Source organism: Manduca sexta, chromosome 28 (assembly GCF_014839805.1).
Source record: "Manduca sexta isolate Smith_Timp_Sample1 chromosome 28, JHU_Msex_v1.0, whole genome shotgun sequence".
Lineage (NCBI taxonomy): Eukaryota > Metazoa > Arthropoda > Insecta > Lepidoptera > Sphingidae > Manduca > Manduca sexta.
Genome location: NC_051142.1, coordinates 13,539,516 through 13,554,139, shown reverse-complemented (window position 1 = coordinate 13,554,139; position 14,624 = coordinate 13,539,516). Strand labels below are relative to the sequence as shown.

Genomic DNA, 14,624 nt, shown 5'->3' with positions numbered 1-14,624 from the left:
ACCGTAACACAACTAAGCCACCGTGGCAGTCAATGTTTAATGCTACAAAATGCTTAACATATTATGCAAAGTAATAAGCTAATAGATAACATGGGAAGTTTCAACTCACAGCAGCAACACATTCGTACCAACTAAAGCCTGATGTACACAAAATAAGTTTCTCGCAAATCAGATGCAACAATATGAAAAAATCTCGTTTATTAGATGCAGTATGCGTTTTTTTCGGTGTCTCAATTAACCATTGTGAATATATAAAACCAATACTCACATAACTCGATTTTTAATATGAAAGTTTTGTATTATATCTAGCCTCTATAGAAACTCTCATGTAAACCATATTTTAAAGTTGGAATTCAGCTATCCCTAACAGGATGAGGAAACAATCGAAGTAATGAAAAAGTCTATTGTTTCCACTGAAAGAGATCGGATCAGGTGTAGAATTTAAACATTCGAAGCAATCTATTTTTATACGTCTCGTGCTCGCTGCGCCCCAGTCCAGCGTCAGTGTAAACACACCCCAAAACGAACGTGAGTGCAACTCTGCAGCAACTTTAGTAACTTTCGTGAGAACTTCTCTTATACGTCGTTTTATTTCATTATTTATGAACACTCACAGTGATTCATCAGTTTGAAAGTGGCGTTACATCGGTTTTAAATGTTTTAATAGTAAAATAAATGCACGCTGAGTGTTGACTTCTTTTGCATTACAATAATGTATTAAATAATATTATCACGTCATATCGGTATGGGATATAATAAATTATTCCAAAAATAATTGTTTTCATAAATGGAAATCAAATTGTTAGTAAATCTATGTACCTTTAGGGGGTTCTGAATATTGACATCACTGAACATTCTGAAGAAAATGAGATAGCAAATTTAGCCAGTACTTTTTTTTTGTAAGAGCATTTAGAAATTACAAAAAAAAAATATTGACCGCACGTTCGCTTTATCTATCACTCTCTTTGACAATATTCACTTGACAGCTAAATAGAAAAGCAGTCTTTTCTGAAAATTAAAGCATTATCAATAATGCTTTGATTAAGCTAGCACTGTGTCAAGTTAATTCGGAATCCAGTCAGACATTCACTTAATTATCTACAGCAAGACTCAAACGGCAAGAATAAAAAATAAATTCAATAATTTTGACGTAGCATTTCGTCTGTATATGCCAATTTCGCTCGTTTATCGCTAACTAGATTTGACAGTTCGCTAGACATTCGTTCAAATTGTCGATAACATTCGCTATGCAGATAGAATTTAACTTGCAAATTATAATCTATGAGTTGGATGAAGGTTGGACGTATTTTTTTTATGTTGCCAGTTATATATTATTTGAATTATAGAATATGCGTATTCTAAAATCGAATATTCATCCCTTGTTTAAACGCATAACATCAGTCTCGTGTTCCTGTAATTTGCTTGAGGTGCGGTTTGTTTTCGATATGACTTGCCCTTTATTACATTTTGGGGATATTTAAGAGCAGCCACAGGTGGTGGTAAAATCTCGCAATCGAGCGACCGATTTGCTTGTTTGTAGACTTCTTTAAATACAATCCGTTATATATTGCTTACATTCAGAATACAAGCGTAAGGGTACTTACTTATTAAGTACTTAATGCCTTCAAGGCCGTACCGTCATTAAGGCCCGCTCATGACGCCAAGGTCGAATAATATTCGTACCTCATTAATAGAGGGTCGAAAAATCATTTATAGTCCCATATCCTTTGTAATAACCCGTACAGTAATCCTGATTTATGAATAAATATAGCGGCTAAGGGTTACTATATTATAGTGTTAGAAGCATTTATGGTCGTTAAGAACAATCACTGATGTTTTAGCGCCTACACACATTTGTACTTTGTCTCCAAAGAGGACATAATGTCCAAACAAATTCATATTATATAATAATTATATTTTGCTCGTGTTAAAACCCGTGTGTCGCGTTCCGGGATCAGTCTGTGTATATCCTATTCCAACAGGCATAATTGTGTCGATTGTCCAAGTGTAATCATCTCTCGTCAGTCTACATTCTATTGAGAACCTAAAAATATCTACGTACTAAAATTCCCGTAAAAAATAATGTCTATTTTTATACACATTTGGGACGAGAATCGAACACGGAATACCCTCAATAAACAGGTCCTTCGAATTACCTAACATACGGTTTATATATATATATTTTTAGAATATACATTATACTCGTAATACATAAATACCTCATGATTTGGAATAGCCAATTGGCCTAAGAAGATGCATGAGGAAACATAACCTTTTCATCATATGTTCTTCAAAGTACAACGGAAGCACAGACAGGCGCGGCTCTAAAAGCAACATTAGTATTCATTAGTACGTAATGTCAGGAGGAAATTATCCGCAGCGTGAAATAAAAGCCGTTGAGCCGCGCCTTCACGCTTTTAGCCAATTGGGGACATGGAAATTTCATACCTAATGTATTAGGGAAATAAGGTGGTTTGTCCTTTAAAGTGGATTAGATATTAGAAGTTTTTTGGGCGCATCTGAGCCCAGTTTTTAAGTCCAAATCAAATTTATTTCTAAGTTTTTGATTAGTGAATGAATTGCTTTCTTGACGCTTCTTCGAAGAGTGGTGAGGCTACATTGTATATTGAAAATAAAAAATTGGGATTATGGTACAGGTTGCATTAGTTCGTGTGAAGGCGGAATAGTCTCGTAAAAACAATCTGGTGGTACTAATGCGTTTTAAAATCACAGGTAAAATATCAGTTTTGCTATTGCGTTTCATGACATGTACTTTGTTAGATGCCTAAAAAAGTGCCATTTCTCCGTCTGGACATCTTGAACGGTGCTATTTATTTAATTATTTATCATTTACATACCTACCTGCTCATGCATATATTTATTACTATCCAAAAATATTTATAATCATAATAAATAACACGTTAAAATACCGCCATGGATCTCTTTAATCTTCTTTAATGCCTAACAACGATGTGGAAGTGCTAATATTTGAGTACTCGTGTTTTAATAATGTGTTACATCAAAGGAATGTTTTGTAATCACCCGTTTTATATACGAGATACTAAAATCTTACACATAAGTCGCTATATCCTTAAAGGTAAACTATCTTTTCGTGAAATTGCTTTGATATCCGCATCGGTTCGGAATCTATCGATGAAATTGTTTTAAGATTCTGTTCCGCGATGTAAGTTGATTCTACCGGCCGTATATCTACGCGGAACCACCGATGAAAGCCTCGCGATGACCCATTTAGTCCATCTACTCGGACTTTTATATACACACGTCTATTTGATTTTGTTTACGTGCGGTTGGCAGTAGTCTGAATTTACATAAAAACTAAACAATAACAAACGACAATAACATTTTAACATTCGCTCTCTGTGTTCGGCTCGATGTTCAAAATAAATAAATTTTACTGAAGCGTATTCAATGAAAATTGTATGCACAGAAATTTATCCAGTTTGTCCCACGCGCGGCATCTCTTTGTGCTCATAATTAATATTACGGACCAATCAATTTGTCCATCCGTGCATTGACGAGGGGGGTATCACGATCTCATTGCTCGTCATTATTTCTGATTTTGAAAATATAGGTATATAGGTTTGTAATTTTAATTAGATACACGTGTAAACTTATAGATTGGATAGCGGAAATAAAATAAATGGGGAAATCGTCGTAAAGTGGTACGTTATGAAGAGTCGCATTTCGAGATCAGCTCCTGGGCCTGTAATAATGCGGCCGACATAAATCTAACAACCATTGAGAGAGGGAACATTTGTTGTTTGACATTTGGACTACATACTACGTAACAAATGAAATATTAATAAGCAAGATATTGCGCTACAAACTCAGTGAACTTTTAGTTTTAAATTCCCTTCCAGCCTCGACTTATTGGTTCTGAGTTGTACTGAAGGGTTAACTCAAACACCTGGTGCATTTTATCTATAGAAAATCCATTAATCTCGAGGTTGCCTCCGGAGAGTGTTTGAGTGCAGCCAATGCGGAATCGCCTCAGATTTGCGGATTTAGTTTTATGTGATTTAGTTTGTGGCCGGTTTGAGAAGTTCTGTTTCTGTTTAAGCCTGTATTCGCTGCAGGGTTTTATAGTCTGGGTCTCAACCGAGAGATGAAACTGACAAAACGATGGTGGTTGACACGACTGAAATGTAGTAGAAAGTTGGGGAATAAATCCAAGAAGATTAAACATTATTTGATAACTGTCGAAAACTACTTTTTTAAACACCAAAAGCATTTAATATTCAAATAAATTATTTTGCTGCCGATTATCAGCACGGGTAATATCTCATTGAATACCAGCGCTGCAGTATTACATAGGTGGTATTGCAGTATATAGTTGAATGGGAGGCCCATTGTTAGTGCAAGAATTGTTTATGTTATGTAGGATTTTGTGTTTTTAATTTTTCATCTTTGTTCCAACAATAAACTTACTTCCATTTTTCTCTCAATGTAATTATATTCTTAGGAAATAAAAGCGGCGATAGCCTAGTTGGGTTTGGAACGGACTGCCGAGACGAATGTCCGCAGGTTCAAATCCCAAGGGCACACACCTCTGACTTTTCTAAGATTATGTGTGTAGTCTTTGTGAATTATTGCTTGCTTTAACGGTGAAAGAAAACATCGTGAGGAAACCTGCATACCTGAAAAATTCTCTATAGGAATTTTGAAGGTGTGTGAAGTCTTCCAATCCGCACGAGGCCGGCGTGGTGGACTATGACCAAATCCCTCTCAGTAGTAGAGAAGGCTCGTGCTCAGCAGTGGGACAGTATATAATACAGGGCTGCTATTATATTATTATTATATATTCTTCGAAACGGTAATAAATTTATTAATATTTCAGGTGATAACAGCGAGTCGGTGCCTGGTGCTGTGCGCGGAGAGCCGCGGCGAGATGGAGTCGTGGGCGGGGGCGCTGCGCGGCGCTCTGCACCGCGGGGCCGACGTCGCCGACCTGGTCGCCAGGCTTTCTTCGGGCGACCATCACTGGTGAGTCTGACGCCATCGGTTTCCATCTTTCGACAACTTTTGTGGGTTTCTTTTAACAAACTGTTAAACATTTTCACATTCTTTCTCATTTAATTCATTAAATATATAAGAAAGAATTACTTTCACTTGTTAAAAGGGATGCTACGTAAATGAAATTAGGCGTTATAAACGAAATTTTGATATCACCTCGTAAGGCTCTCCGCTAAGTCGAGAGATTAGAAAGACTTGAAATACAAAGTATCTCATGTGAAACCTTAGCCCGCTTACTTTTATCCCGGGCCGTCTATCAAAGTTTAGAATTCTGGCAACCTTGGTAAATTAGCCTTCAAGCGTAAGCAATCTAAGCACACATTCAATTAATTAAGTGGAATTAATTTATCGACTCAATTACCGCGAGTATCGCGACGACCATTTAAACTAGGTACGAACGTAAGCATATCTCTGCTTTTCATAAGGGGTAGGCAGATATATGCTACTAAAATACTCATATTTGCGGAATTTATTTCCTATTCATGATTTTAAGATGAGTATGGAGCATATTGCCATATCGAAAGCAATCTGTGTTTCTCAAATCAAAATAAAATTAATTAAAAGTATTTGTAATTCTGGTGCAATTTTAGAAAATCCCCACGTTCACAAAAATAACCTATTATAGTAGAAACCCTCTCAATATTTATACTCGTCTATGGAAGCAGAATCAAGATACAACAAATCATGCCGTAATAATACTGGCGATTGTTAAAAACTAAAAAAAGAAAAAGCCCATATACACTGCCGTCGAAGGCCCGCAGGCCACTTGACACGGGGACGAGTGTTTATTTCCCTTTCTTGCGTCATTCCGGTTTGTAGGCCAGTCGTCGGCAAACCTAACAATGGGACACTAAGGCGTCGAGAGCCGAATGAAATTAAGACATTTTTATTGGATTGAAGCGGGAAACGTTGAGATTTTTCCTCTCCGCCATACAGAAGGCTCTGAACAAAGCGATTATGATCCCCCGTTGAGATATTACGTTTGGAGCAATGTGATTTTTCTTTATGCTGCGAGCGAGACGCTTTGAATACATGTAGGCGTTAGTTTAATAAGGGTGGATTTGCCGAGACGTTTTATTCTACCTTTCCATATGGAATTTTTATGTTTACCGTCGTGCTGGTATGGTGAATATATATTTTAGATGTGAAGTAGGAGGCACTGATTTCCGTTCCTAAATTCGCCAGCTATTTATGTGATATTCCGTTTCATAAAAAATAGATAATAGTTTATCTCATTTGCTTCTCTCCGGATGATAAACTGGGCTCCTATGAGCTTGGGCAAATTTATCGGTTCTGCTGTCACATGCTATTATTATTGTAATTATTCTCATGTTGACAATCAGTCACCAGTATTATTCCATTAATATCCACACACTTATGACTAACTTCATTATAATATGATTTATTTTCATGATATTCGTAGAGTGATTCCGTAACAACTAATGTTAATTTCGTCATAGTTTCAGTGTGATCGAACCTAATCTTTACCAACTCTTCCCGCCATACTTATTGTTTTATCAATCAATTGCAATCAACCGTTTCCACATGCCCAAAGCACTCTCAAATATTTACCAACCAAAATATTACGAGTGTATTAATTTGAACTTGTCCCACAGGTACGCGGCGACCCACGCTCGGCCCACGTTCTGCAACGTGTGCCGCGAGCCGCTGGGCGCTCTGGGTACGGCACACGCGCTTGCCTGCGAGTTGTGCAAGTTCAAAGCGCACAAGCGTTGCGCCTCGCGCGCGCCGCCGTCTTGCAAATGGAGCACACTCGCGTCTCTCGGGCCGCATCTCGTCGAGGATCCTGATGGGGTATGTTGAATGCTGATATTTAATTATAAAAGATAAAATACATAATAATTAAATTGCAGTTTTATGGATTGTTAAATTACAATTTTATAGATTATTAAATTGCAATTTTATAGATGATGGTAAATGTTCGGCAACTCTATTTTGTCAGTAAGCATTTATTTAATAAACAACTTTTATGTGACATTTAAAATCGACCCTTAGTAGAATTAAGTGCAGCTTCTACGGAATAACAATGTCAGCAGATATTTGAATAACGAGATGTACATAGTAACGCTTAACATTGGTTCTCTGACACCTCAAATGTTACGTCGCATAATGCCCAGTTATTATGTATACACTACAGCTGTAATATCCTTTAACTTAGTACACAATGATGTCTGAGATCTAAGAAAGTACATTTAATAAATCAGATCTGTATATTTTCCACCACAATCGAGGCATATAACCACCTTCGTTGTTCGACACGTTTTATCGACCGCGCAACACTTACCATCAGGTATTTTTATTCCGTAAAAAATCCCTTATCTACCCCAAAAAACGCATTTGAGTCACCCGAGCAAAACATAATGGGTACAATCAATTTGGACTCTAAGTGCGAGCGTCTGACAACCATTCGGTCGCCATTATAGGTCGTTAAAAGTAAGCACCTGTGTCCCGCGCCCCGCGTCACGCATCCCGGGAGTCGTTCCCGCGGGACACAAAACCGGGACGGCACTAGCGCTTTAATTTGTATTGTAATCAAATGAATTGCATTTGGAGTGCCCTGTTATAGAGGGTAATAAATGTATAAAACGATTGGGTCGAACCTGGATAACTAGGTTTTGAATTTGGCGTGGACTGTAAGATCGTATAAAATCCTTTAGCTTAAAGAGTTTGAATCATACCATTCTTCTAACAAACAGGCCGGCATTTGTGTTGACTGTCAAGGTGTAGTCGTCTCTCGTCAGTCGACATTTTATCTGTATCCTACTCCGATTACCGTCGGGTACAGAGTGAGTTTGCCTTGACCGTTTCAAAAAAAAACAATAAAGGTAGCGCAATTATTGGCTAGGTTTTGTTAGCACAAAATGACAATGTTTTTATGATCGCAAAATGGTTTCCGATGCCCAAACCCATGTCTAGGCAAAGCTGCCACGAGTAAACCTAATAGTTATTGATAAAGCACGAACCTTATCGGTAATAATTTCAAATCCATGTCATTCATCAGATCAGTCGAAGCTGCGCTTCTAACATATCGCATGCCCCGTCTGAAATCAAATCTTGGACCCCAATACACAACTATGTAATACACCATGTAGTGATTTTTTTATTACTTTGATTGACGAGACGAGCTTGCCGTTCGCCTGATGGTAAGCGATACGACCGCCCATAAACAGTAGAAACACCATCCAACACCTTGAATTACAAAGTATTGTTTGATATTCCACAGCGCTCGCAATCCTGGGTTAAATGTTAAGTCTTATTATGTCCAATAGTTACACAGGCATCAAATCTTGGACTCCCATAAACAATACACTGCTAATACAACAAGTAGTAAAATTCTCGTCGTATCCAAATCTAATTACCTAAGACTTCAATAATAAAAGATCAAAAGAACTAAAATTGTCCTTCAGTGAAATTAATTAAAGAAAACGTATTTCCGACGAGACAATAGGATTTCAAACAAAACAAATTTTTTCTCCCTTCCCTGAATGAATAATTAAATCGCTCAGAATATTTATGGGGATTTTGATCGTGATGGATTTTTAAAAGTACTTTATTAACTAACTGTTATTGTCTTATCTAACTAATATAAATGTGATAGTTTGTAGCGATATTTGGAGTTGTGAATGTTTGTGAAAAGTAAACGCAGAAACCGCTGAAGGAATTTTCGTGAAGTTTGGCGTACAAATATAACATGTCCTATTTCGACATATCATAATAACAATCCATAAATTATGTTTAAAAATACTTGGTACATTTTGGCATTACTCGGTCTAATTGATTTGCGGTAGGCTGCAATCATACGTCCAATAATACAGAAATTTTAATAAATACCAAAATATTCACACTGCTTCACAGAAATAGGTCACACAATAACTCTTATTTTAGCATTCCCGAAGCCGCTTCGAACATCAAACGTAATCAAGCCTAATGTATTGTTTCAGAACATAATAATGCCACATCAGTGGTTAGAGGGCAACCTGCCGGTGGCCGCCAAATGCGACGTTTGCGACAAAACCTGCGGATCCGTTCTAAGGTATATACACAGTTTAAAGTACAAATATTATGTGCCGAAAGTAATTAATGAAAGTATGTTGTTTAGTATAACAACTTAAACTGGATTTGCTTCATAAGTCGTAAAAGTTCAGCCTTTGTTATATTTTTATAATATTCTAATTTTATAATTGTAAAATTGGTATTGCGACTAAAACACGTACGTAATAAACAGTAAATGTGAAATATGTAACACTGAAAGATGAACTCGTTATTTATTTAAAGTTTGCATTACTAAGCCGCTACGCTCGACTACGAGCTACGTGACATGTAAGTACTAACGACGCTACGCACAGGCTACGCCGTGAGTGCGATTAGGGCTACGATCGATGTTACGTGCTACGACGTACATAATAAAAGCTACGACGCTCGTTATTGAGAACGCATGTAACACAGGTTTCGGCGAAGCATTGACGCGTAACGCGTGACGATAATTAATTATACTACGCGCTTGTTTGTAGTAAGTATATTTTGCTTTAGTATAGTAATTATTACTACATCGCATTGAATTATTGCTTTGAGAAAATGTCATGTTATTGTGTGTAGCAAAATATTATTGAGGTAAAAAATTACTTATTTTAATCTAAAGCAAATTTCATTATCAAGGATCTCGTCGCTTTTTTGTCAATTTCTTCAATCAAACGGACCTGCTCGATCATTTTCAGTTTATTCAAGTAATTTTGTTGCTGTAAAGTAAAACAGATAGGAAGTATGACATACTTTCTATAATAACACAAATTTATTTTTATTAGCTAATGGCAAAAAGTTTCTCGATATTGGAAATGCCATTTTAGTTGGCATGAAGCCATATCTTATGGCTCCAAATATGTTTTCTGAACTAATTTATTCGTGGTAAAGAAATACCGGCATCAATTATTATTTTGTTTTGGATAATTTTAATATTGGTAATTTTTTTCATGGTAAAATATTTGTGTGTTTAGAGACGAATATTGTCATCGGTATCCTTTTAAAATTATACTCGGATAGACCTGCGAAACGTTTAACATATACAACTATTTGAATTGAAATAGTAAAGGTTATATAACCATAGAGTACAGCAGTACAATTGAATTAGCAAAATCGTTTAGAACTAAGGTCCATTTAAGGGCTGTTCCACGATGTCTGAATATATCATCATCATCATTTCAGCCGGGAATCGTCCACTGCTGGACATAGGCCTCCCCCATAGAACGCCATAGGGACCGGTTCTGGGTCGCCCTCATCCATCGGTCTCCGGCGACTCTCACCAGGGCCTCGGTCGGTCCGAATATACCTAGTCTTGCCATAAATATTGTAATAAAGAAAAAAGAAAATTGTTAACTGCAAATAACATTTATTACTTTTACAGTGTGTCAGTTTAATACATAAATATAAAACAATTAAAAATATAAAAAGCTTATTCGAAGTGGTCTCCATTGGCTGCAATACAGTCCTTTAAACGATGAGGCCAGTTATCAATAGAAGCACGCACTCTTTCCATGGGAAAATTCTTCACTGCCAATCGTATAGATTGTTTTAGGGACTCCAAATTATCATGGCGTTTAGAGCAAGCTGTACTCTCTAAAACTGACCACAAATCATAATCCAGCGGATTAAGATCGGGACTAGACGACGGCCAGTCTTCAGCTCTGATGAAGTCCGAAACGTTCGATTCCAACCAAGACTGCGTGGACCGAGCTTTATGACCCGGCGCCGAGTCTTGCTGGAAGGACCATACTTGGTTATTGAACATGGTGATGTTAAGGGGCTTAACTACCTTCTCAAGAATGGTATCTTGATACACTTGTGCCGATGTTTTGATACCTTTTTCACAAAAATATGGCTCAGTCACTCCTTCATAGCTAACACCCCACCAAACCATCACTGAAGTCGGATAATGTCCACGTTGCACTCTGTCGACTAATTGGGAAGCTTCCTTAGAGCTTTGAGCATAAATACGGTCATTTTGTTTGTTAAAATGTTGCTCAATTGTAAAAATTTTCTCATCCGTAAACAAAATTTTTCTGTGACCTCCCTTTGCGTACCGCTTCAGTAGTTGTTTCGATTTTACCACCCTATTCTTCTTTAAATTATCAGTTAAGAAATGGCCAGTGCGTCTCTTATAGGCTGCAAGTCCTAAGTCATCTTTTAAAATACGCGACATGGTTCTAGGTGCTATCTTCATTTCCCGAGATAAAATCTTTTGCTTTCGGACAGGATTTCTTCGAATTCTTTCCCTTACTGCTTTGACCACCTTTTTCGTACGAACACTACGTGGACGGCCAGATCTTTTTCTGTCACAAACAGAGGAGGTCTCATTGTACCTATTAATAGCCCGGTACACAAACATTTTACTAATACCAAGTGTATGGAGAGTTTTAAAATTGCATTTGGCTCCATACCTACTTTGTGTAATGCTATCACAGCGATTCGGTTCTCTTTATCACCCCACACCATTTTAATATCGCAAAATATTTTACAATGTATTGGCGCCAAAATGAGAAAACACAATGAACAATCGTATAAAAATGACAGATTCGAAATTCAAATGTAATATTTTTTTATAATTAAGTGTAACAGTATTTATGGCCAGACTAAGTATACTACTCGTGAACCACATGGAATAAGACGACCAAAATTATTATTATTAAGCTTATATTTCCAAACAATAATGACGAAAAATGTATTGCCTACATTAACCGTCTAATACGTCATAAGGCAGGCAACTCACTTAAACATTGTGAAAAAGCCCTTAGCTGCCCTATAAATATACAAGTCTTTCTCTATTCACATAATATGTATCACTTAGAAATTTAGATTTTAATAATATACATAGGATATCTTCGCCCGGTCTGTAGGATTATCCCGAGTCTGTCGCTTCGGGATCCGCTATCTGACGTCTAGCTGCGTGTCGCCGCACTGATTCAAGGGATATTTACATTTTCTTCGATTCAAAAGCGGCTTACGATCATAGTATTAATTAAATGTATTCCTTCAGCATTTAATTAGCTTCTTGTAAAATGAAGAATCATTTTAATTATTTTTGACTTGATTCTCATGGGTTTGATATAATTCTGGTTGAATTTTACTATCAGGTATCTAAGTCTCTTTTATTCAAGAGTCCTCGTAAGTTCTTTTAAAACTAATTTCTATATTTGTTCGGTTTATTCAGTATGCTGAATGACGTTTTTGTCAATGTGGTTACGAAGCATAGTGTCGAATTTCAAAGTTTATTAATTTATTTACAATAAATTGCATGGAAATGAAACGTAGAAACGAATTCTAAAACCACGTGCCGAGTAAATATAAAAGCAAATGATATCGATAGGTCACGGTCATCAGTTCCACGAGTTGCAATAGCCACTTAGAAGCAAAGCCTGGCGACCGGCTTTTAAAAGAAAGCCCGCTGTCATTCGCAAATAAATCGAGTCAACCCTCCAGCGCGTCACGTGTCCGACCCCGTTCCAGATGCAGCCGCTCGACCGAACCGAACACATTTGCGATAGATCGCTCCTATTTCAGAACACAATTGTGGATTCTATTCGGTTTGAATTGGCGGCAACGTTTTGAAATTGGATTATGACCTTTCCATCTCCAATTTTAGCGTCGATATGTGTTATTCTTGAAACGTGTGCCCGTAAGGCCTGTCCGTGGCTATTCGAGGGTTGACTTGGGTTTTATTAATTGAATTTTAAATGTGATTATTGATAAATGGATGCTTTGCGGTTTGGCAATAAAATTTTGCGGTCAGCAATGTTCGTTCGAATTGAAATTGAGGTTAGCGGCTGCGAACTAAATACAAAAGCAATTAAAGTTCGGTAGATAATGGCGAAGCGTCTATAATACGAATCGTTTCGGGCTACCTTTGCTAACTGATATATAGGTACTATAAATTGCTATACATAATTAGTAGGTTTCGGCTTTCCTTGGAAAATTTACTGTGCTCTCCGTTGTAAGTTATTATAATACTACAAAGAAAATCTTACAATTTATTATTATTTATTAGAATTTTCATATTTTGATAACCTAGCTATTAGCTTTAGAAAAGTACCTATTATGAATAATATAGCCACCATCGTGCATTAAAGATGTATAAATTTCATTCCTGTTTAACTTTATTACTTACTTTTAAACCGAGCAAGTACACAGTGAAACTTATATATCGATGATACACGCGGGTGAAGCCGAGAGCAACACCTAGTTCAACAACAGTACAGTAAATACAAACATACATTGTAGACTAAGCTTGGTGAATAGACAATACAATTGTGCCGCTCAACTCAACTGTAGATAGCTTCCTACAAACGTGTATACGAATGTAATTTTGTGCACTAGTATGAAATGCGGGTATGCAGTTAATATAGCCGTGAATTATGATGAAACATTTAATAAGGAAATAATTTATATTGAACTCTAAAACTTGAGACCAAAAGAATGAATCCTACTTTCAGCTAATATTATAAGTGTGTAAGTTTGTAACTACGTGTGGATGTTTGTTAAAAGTAAACACGGAATCCACAGATTTTTTTATTGTTTATTTTACTTTGTTATTACATGTTTACTGTTCACACAACACGTTATATAATTAATAAATGCTGTACCTGTTATTGGCATATCTCAACCACAATACCTTATGGCTTTGTTTGTGTATAATAGTATGTATCAATATGTATACTATTGGTACACCTTTAAATAAATAAAGGATTGCATGAATTATGTAATTTTTACTTCAGAAAAGTGCATATTCGGCCTTTTTGCCAAGCCGGCAGCAATAACTAAACATAAAACCACATTCAGAATACTAAAAAACTCGAGTAAATGATCATGTAACATTCAATATATTTATAATCCAAGGTTCGGCAGACCCTTCGTCCACTCGAGTTTTGTTCGACAAGCCGAAATTGTCGTTTACATATTGAGAGCTGACCCTATCGTTCGGAACGGCTTACCTTGAACGCAATTGTTTTTATAGTGCTGTTTTTAAATTCAGTATAAGCTTCTGTATGCCAAATTTAATAATAGGTTAGGGTATACTTATCAGTACACTATAAATGTAAATTAGTTGCCCATAATAGAGGCAGTTCCTGTAGGACTAAGTTAATGTATTTTGTCCTAGATTATCGCTCATCGTATATTTTTATTATAACTTATAGTCATAGTATTCATAAAGAAATTTTTTACCTTGGAAAAATGTAATATGTACCTATATTTGTACATATATGCATAGAGCACTATACAGGGTGTAACACAATCGACTTTCCAACTGAAACAGGTCGATAGAACACACTTTTAATTAAATGTTTTTTTTAATAAAAATAACCGCCTACACTACCTTATATATGTACAAATTATAATATTTACCAAAATAAATACACGAAATATGATAAAAAGAAAAAAAAATTAATTCATAATTTACAAATAAAGTACAAGTGCTTGTATATCGGGGATGGTGAACCTTTATTAATTAACGTGTCATTATTTACGAAGAAAAACAATAATATACAGGTAACGTGTCATACAGGCCCAGCTTTAGACATTGC

The 14,624-nt window shown here is 36.4% G+C and overlaps 1 protein-coding gene across 1 annotated transcript in view; it reads left to right on the top strand.

Moving 5' to 3' along the window:
- Positions 1–14,624, top strand: part of LOC115447848 (diacylglycerol kinase eta) — a 58,937-nt gene that overhangs the window by 18,155 nt on the left and 26,158 nt on the right. Inside the window, exons 2-4 of the mRNA XM_037444738.1 lie at positions 4,859–5,004; positions 6,651–6,849; positions 8,997–9,088. Coding sequence (XP_037300635.1) covers positions 4,910–5,004; positions 6,651–6,849; positions 8,997–9,088 — 386 coding nt within the window. The 5' untranslated portion in view covers positions 4,859–4,909. The remainder of the gene's footprint in view (positions 1–4,858; positions 5,005–6,650; positions 6,850–8,996; positions 9,089–14,624) is intronic.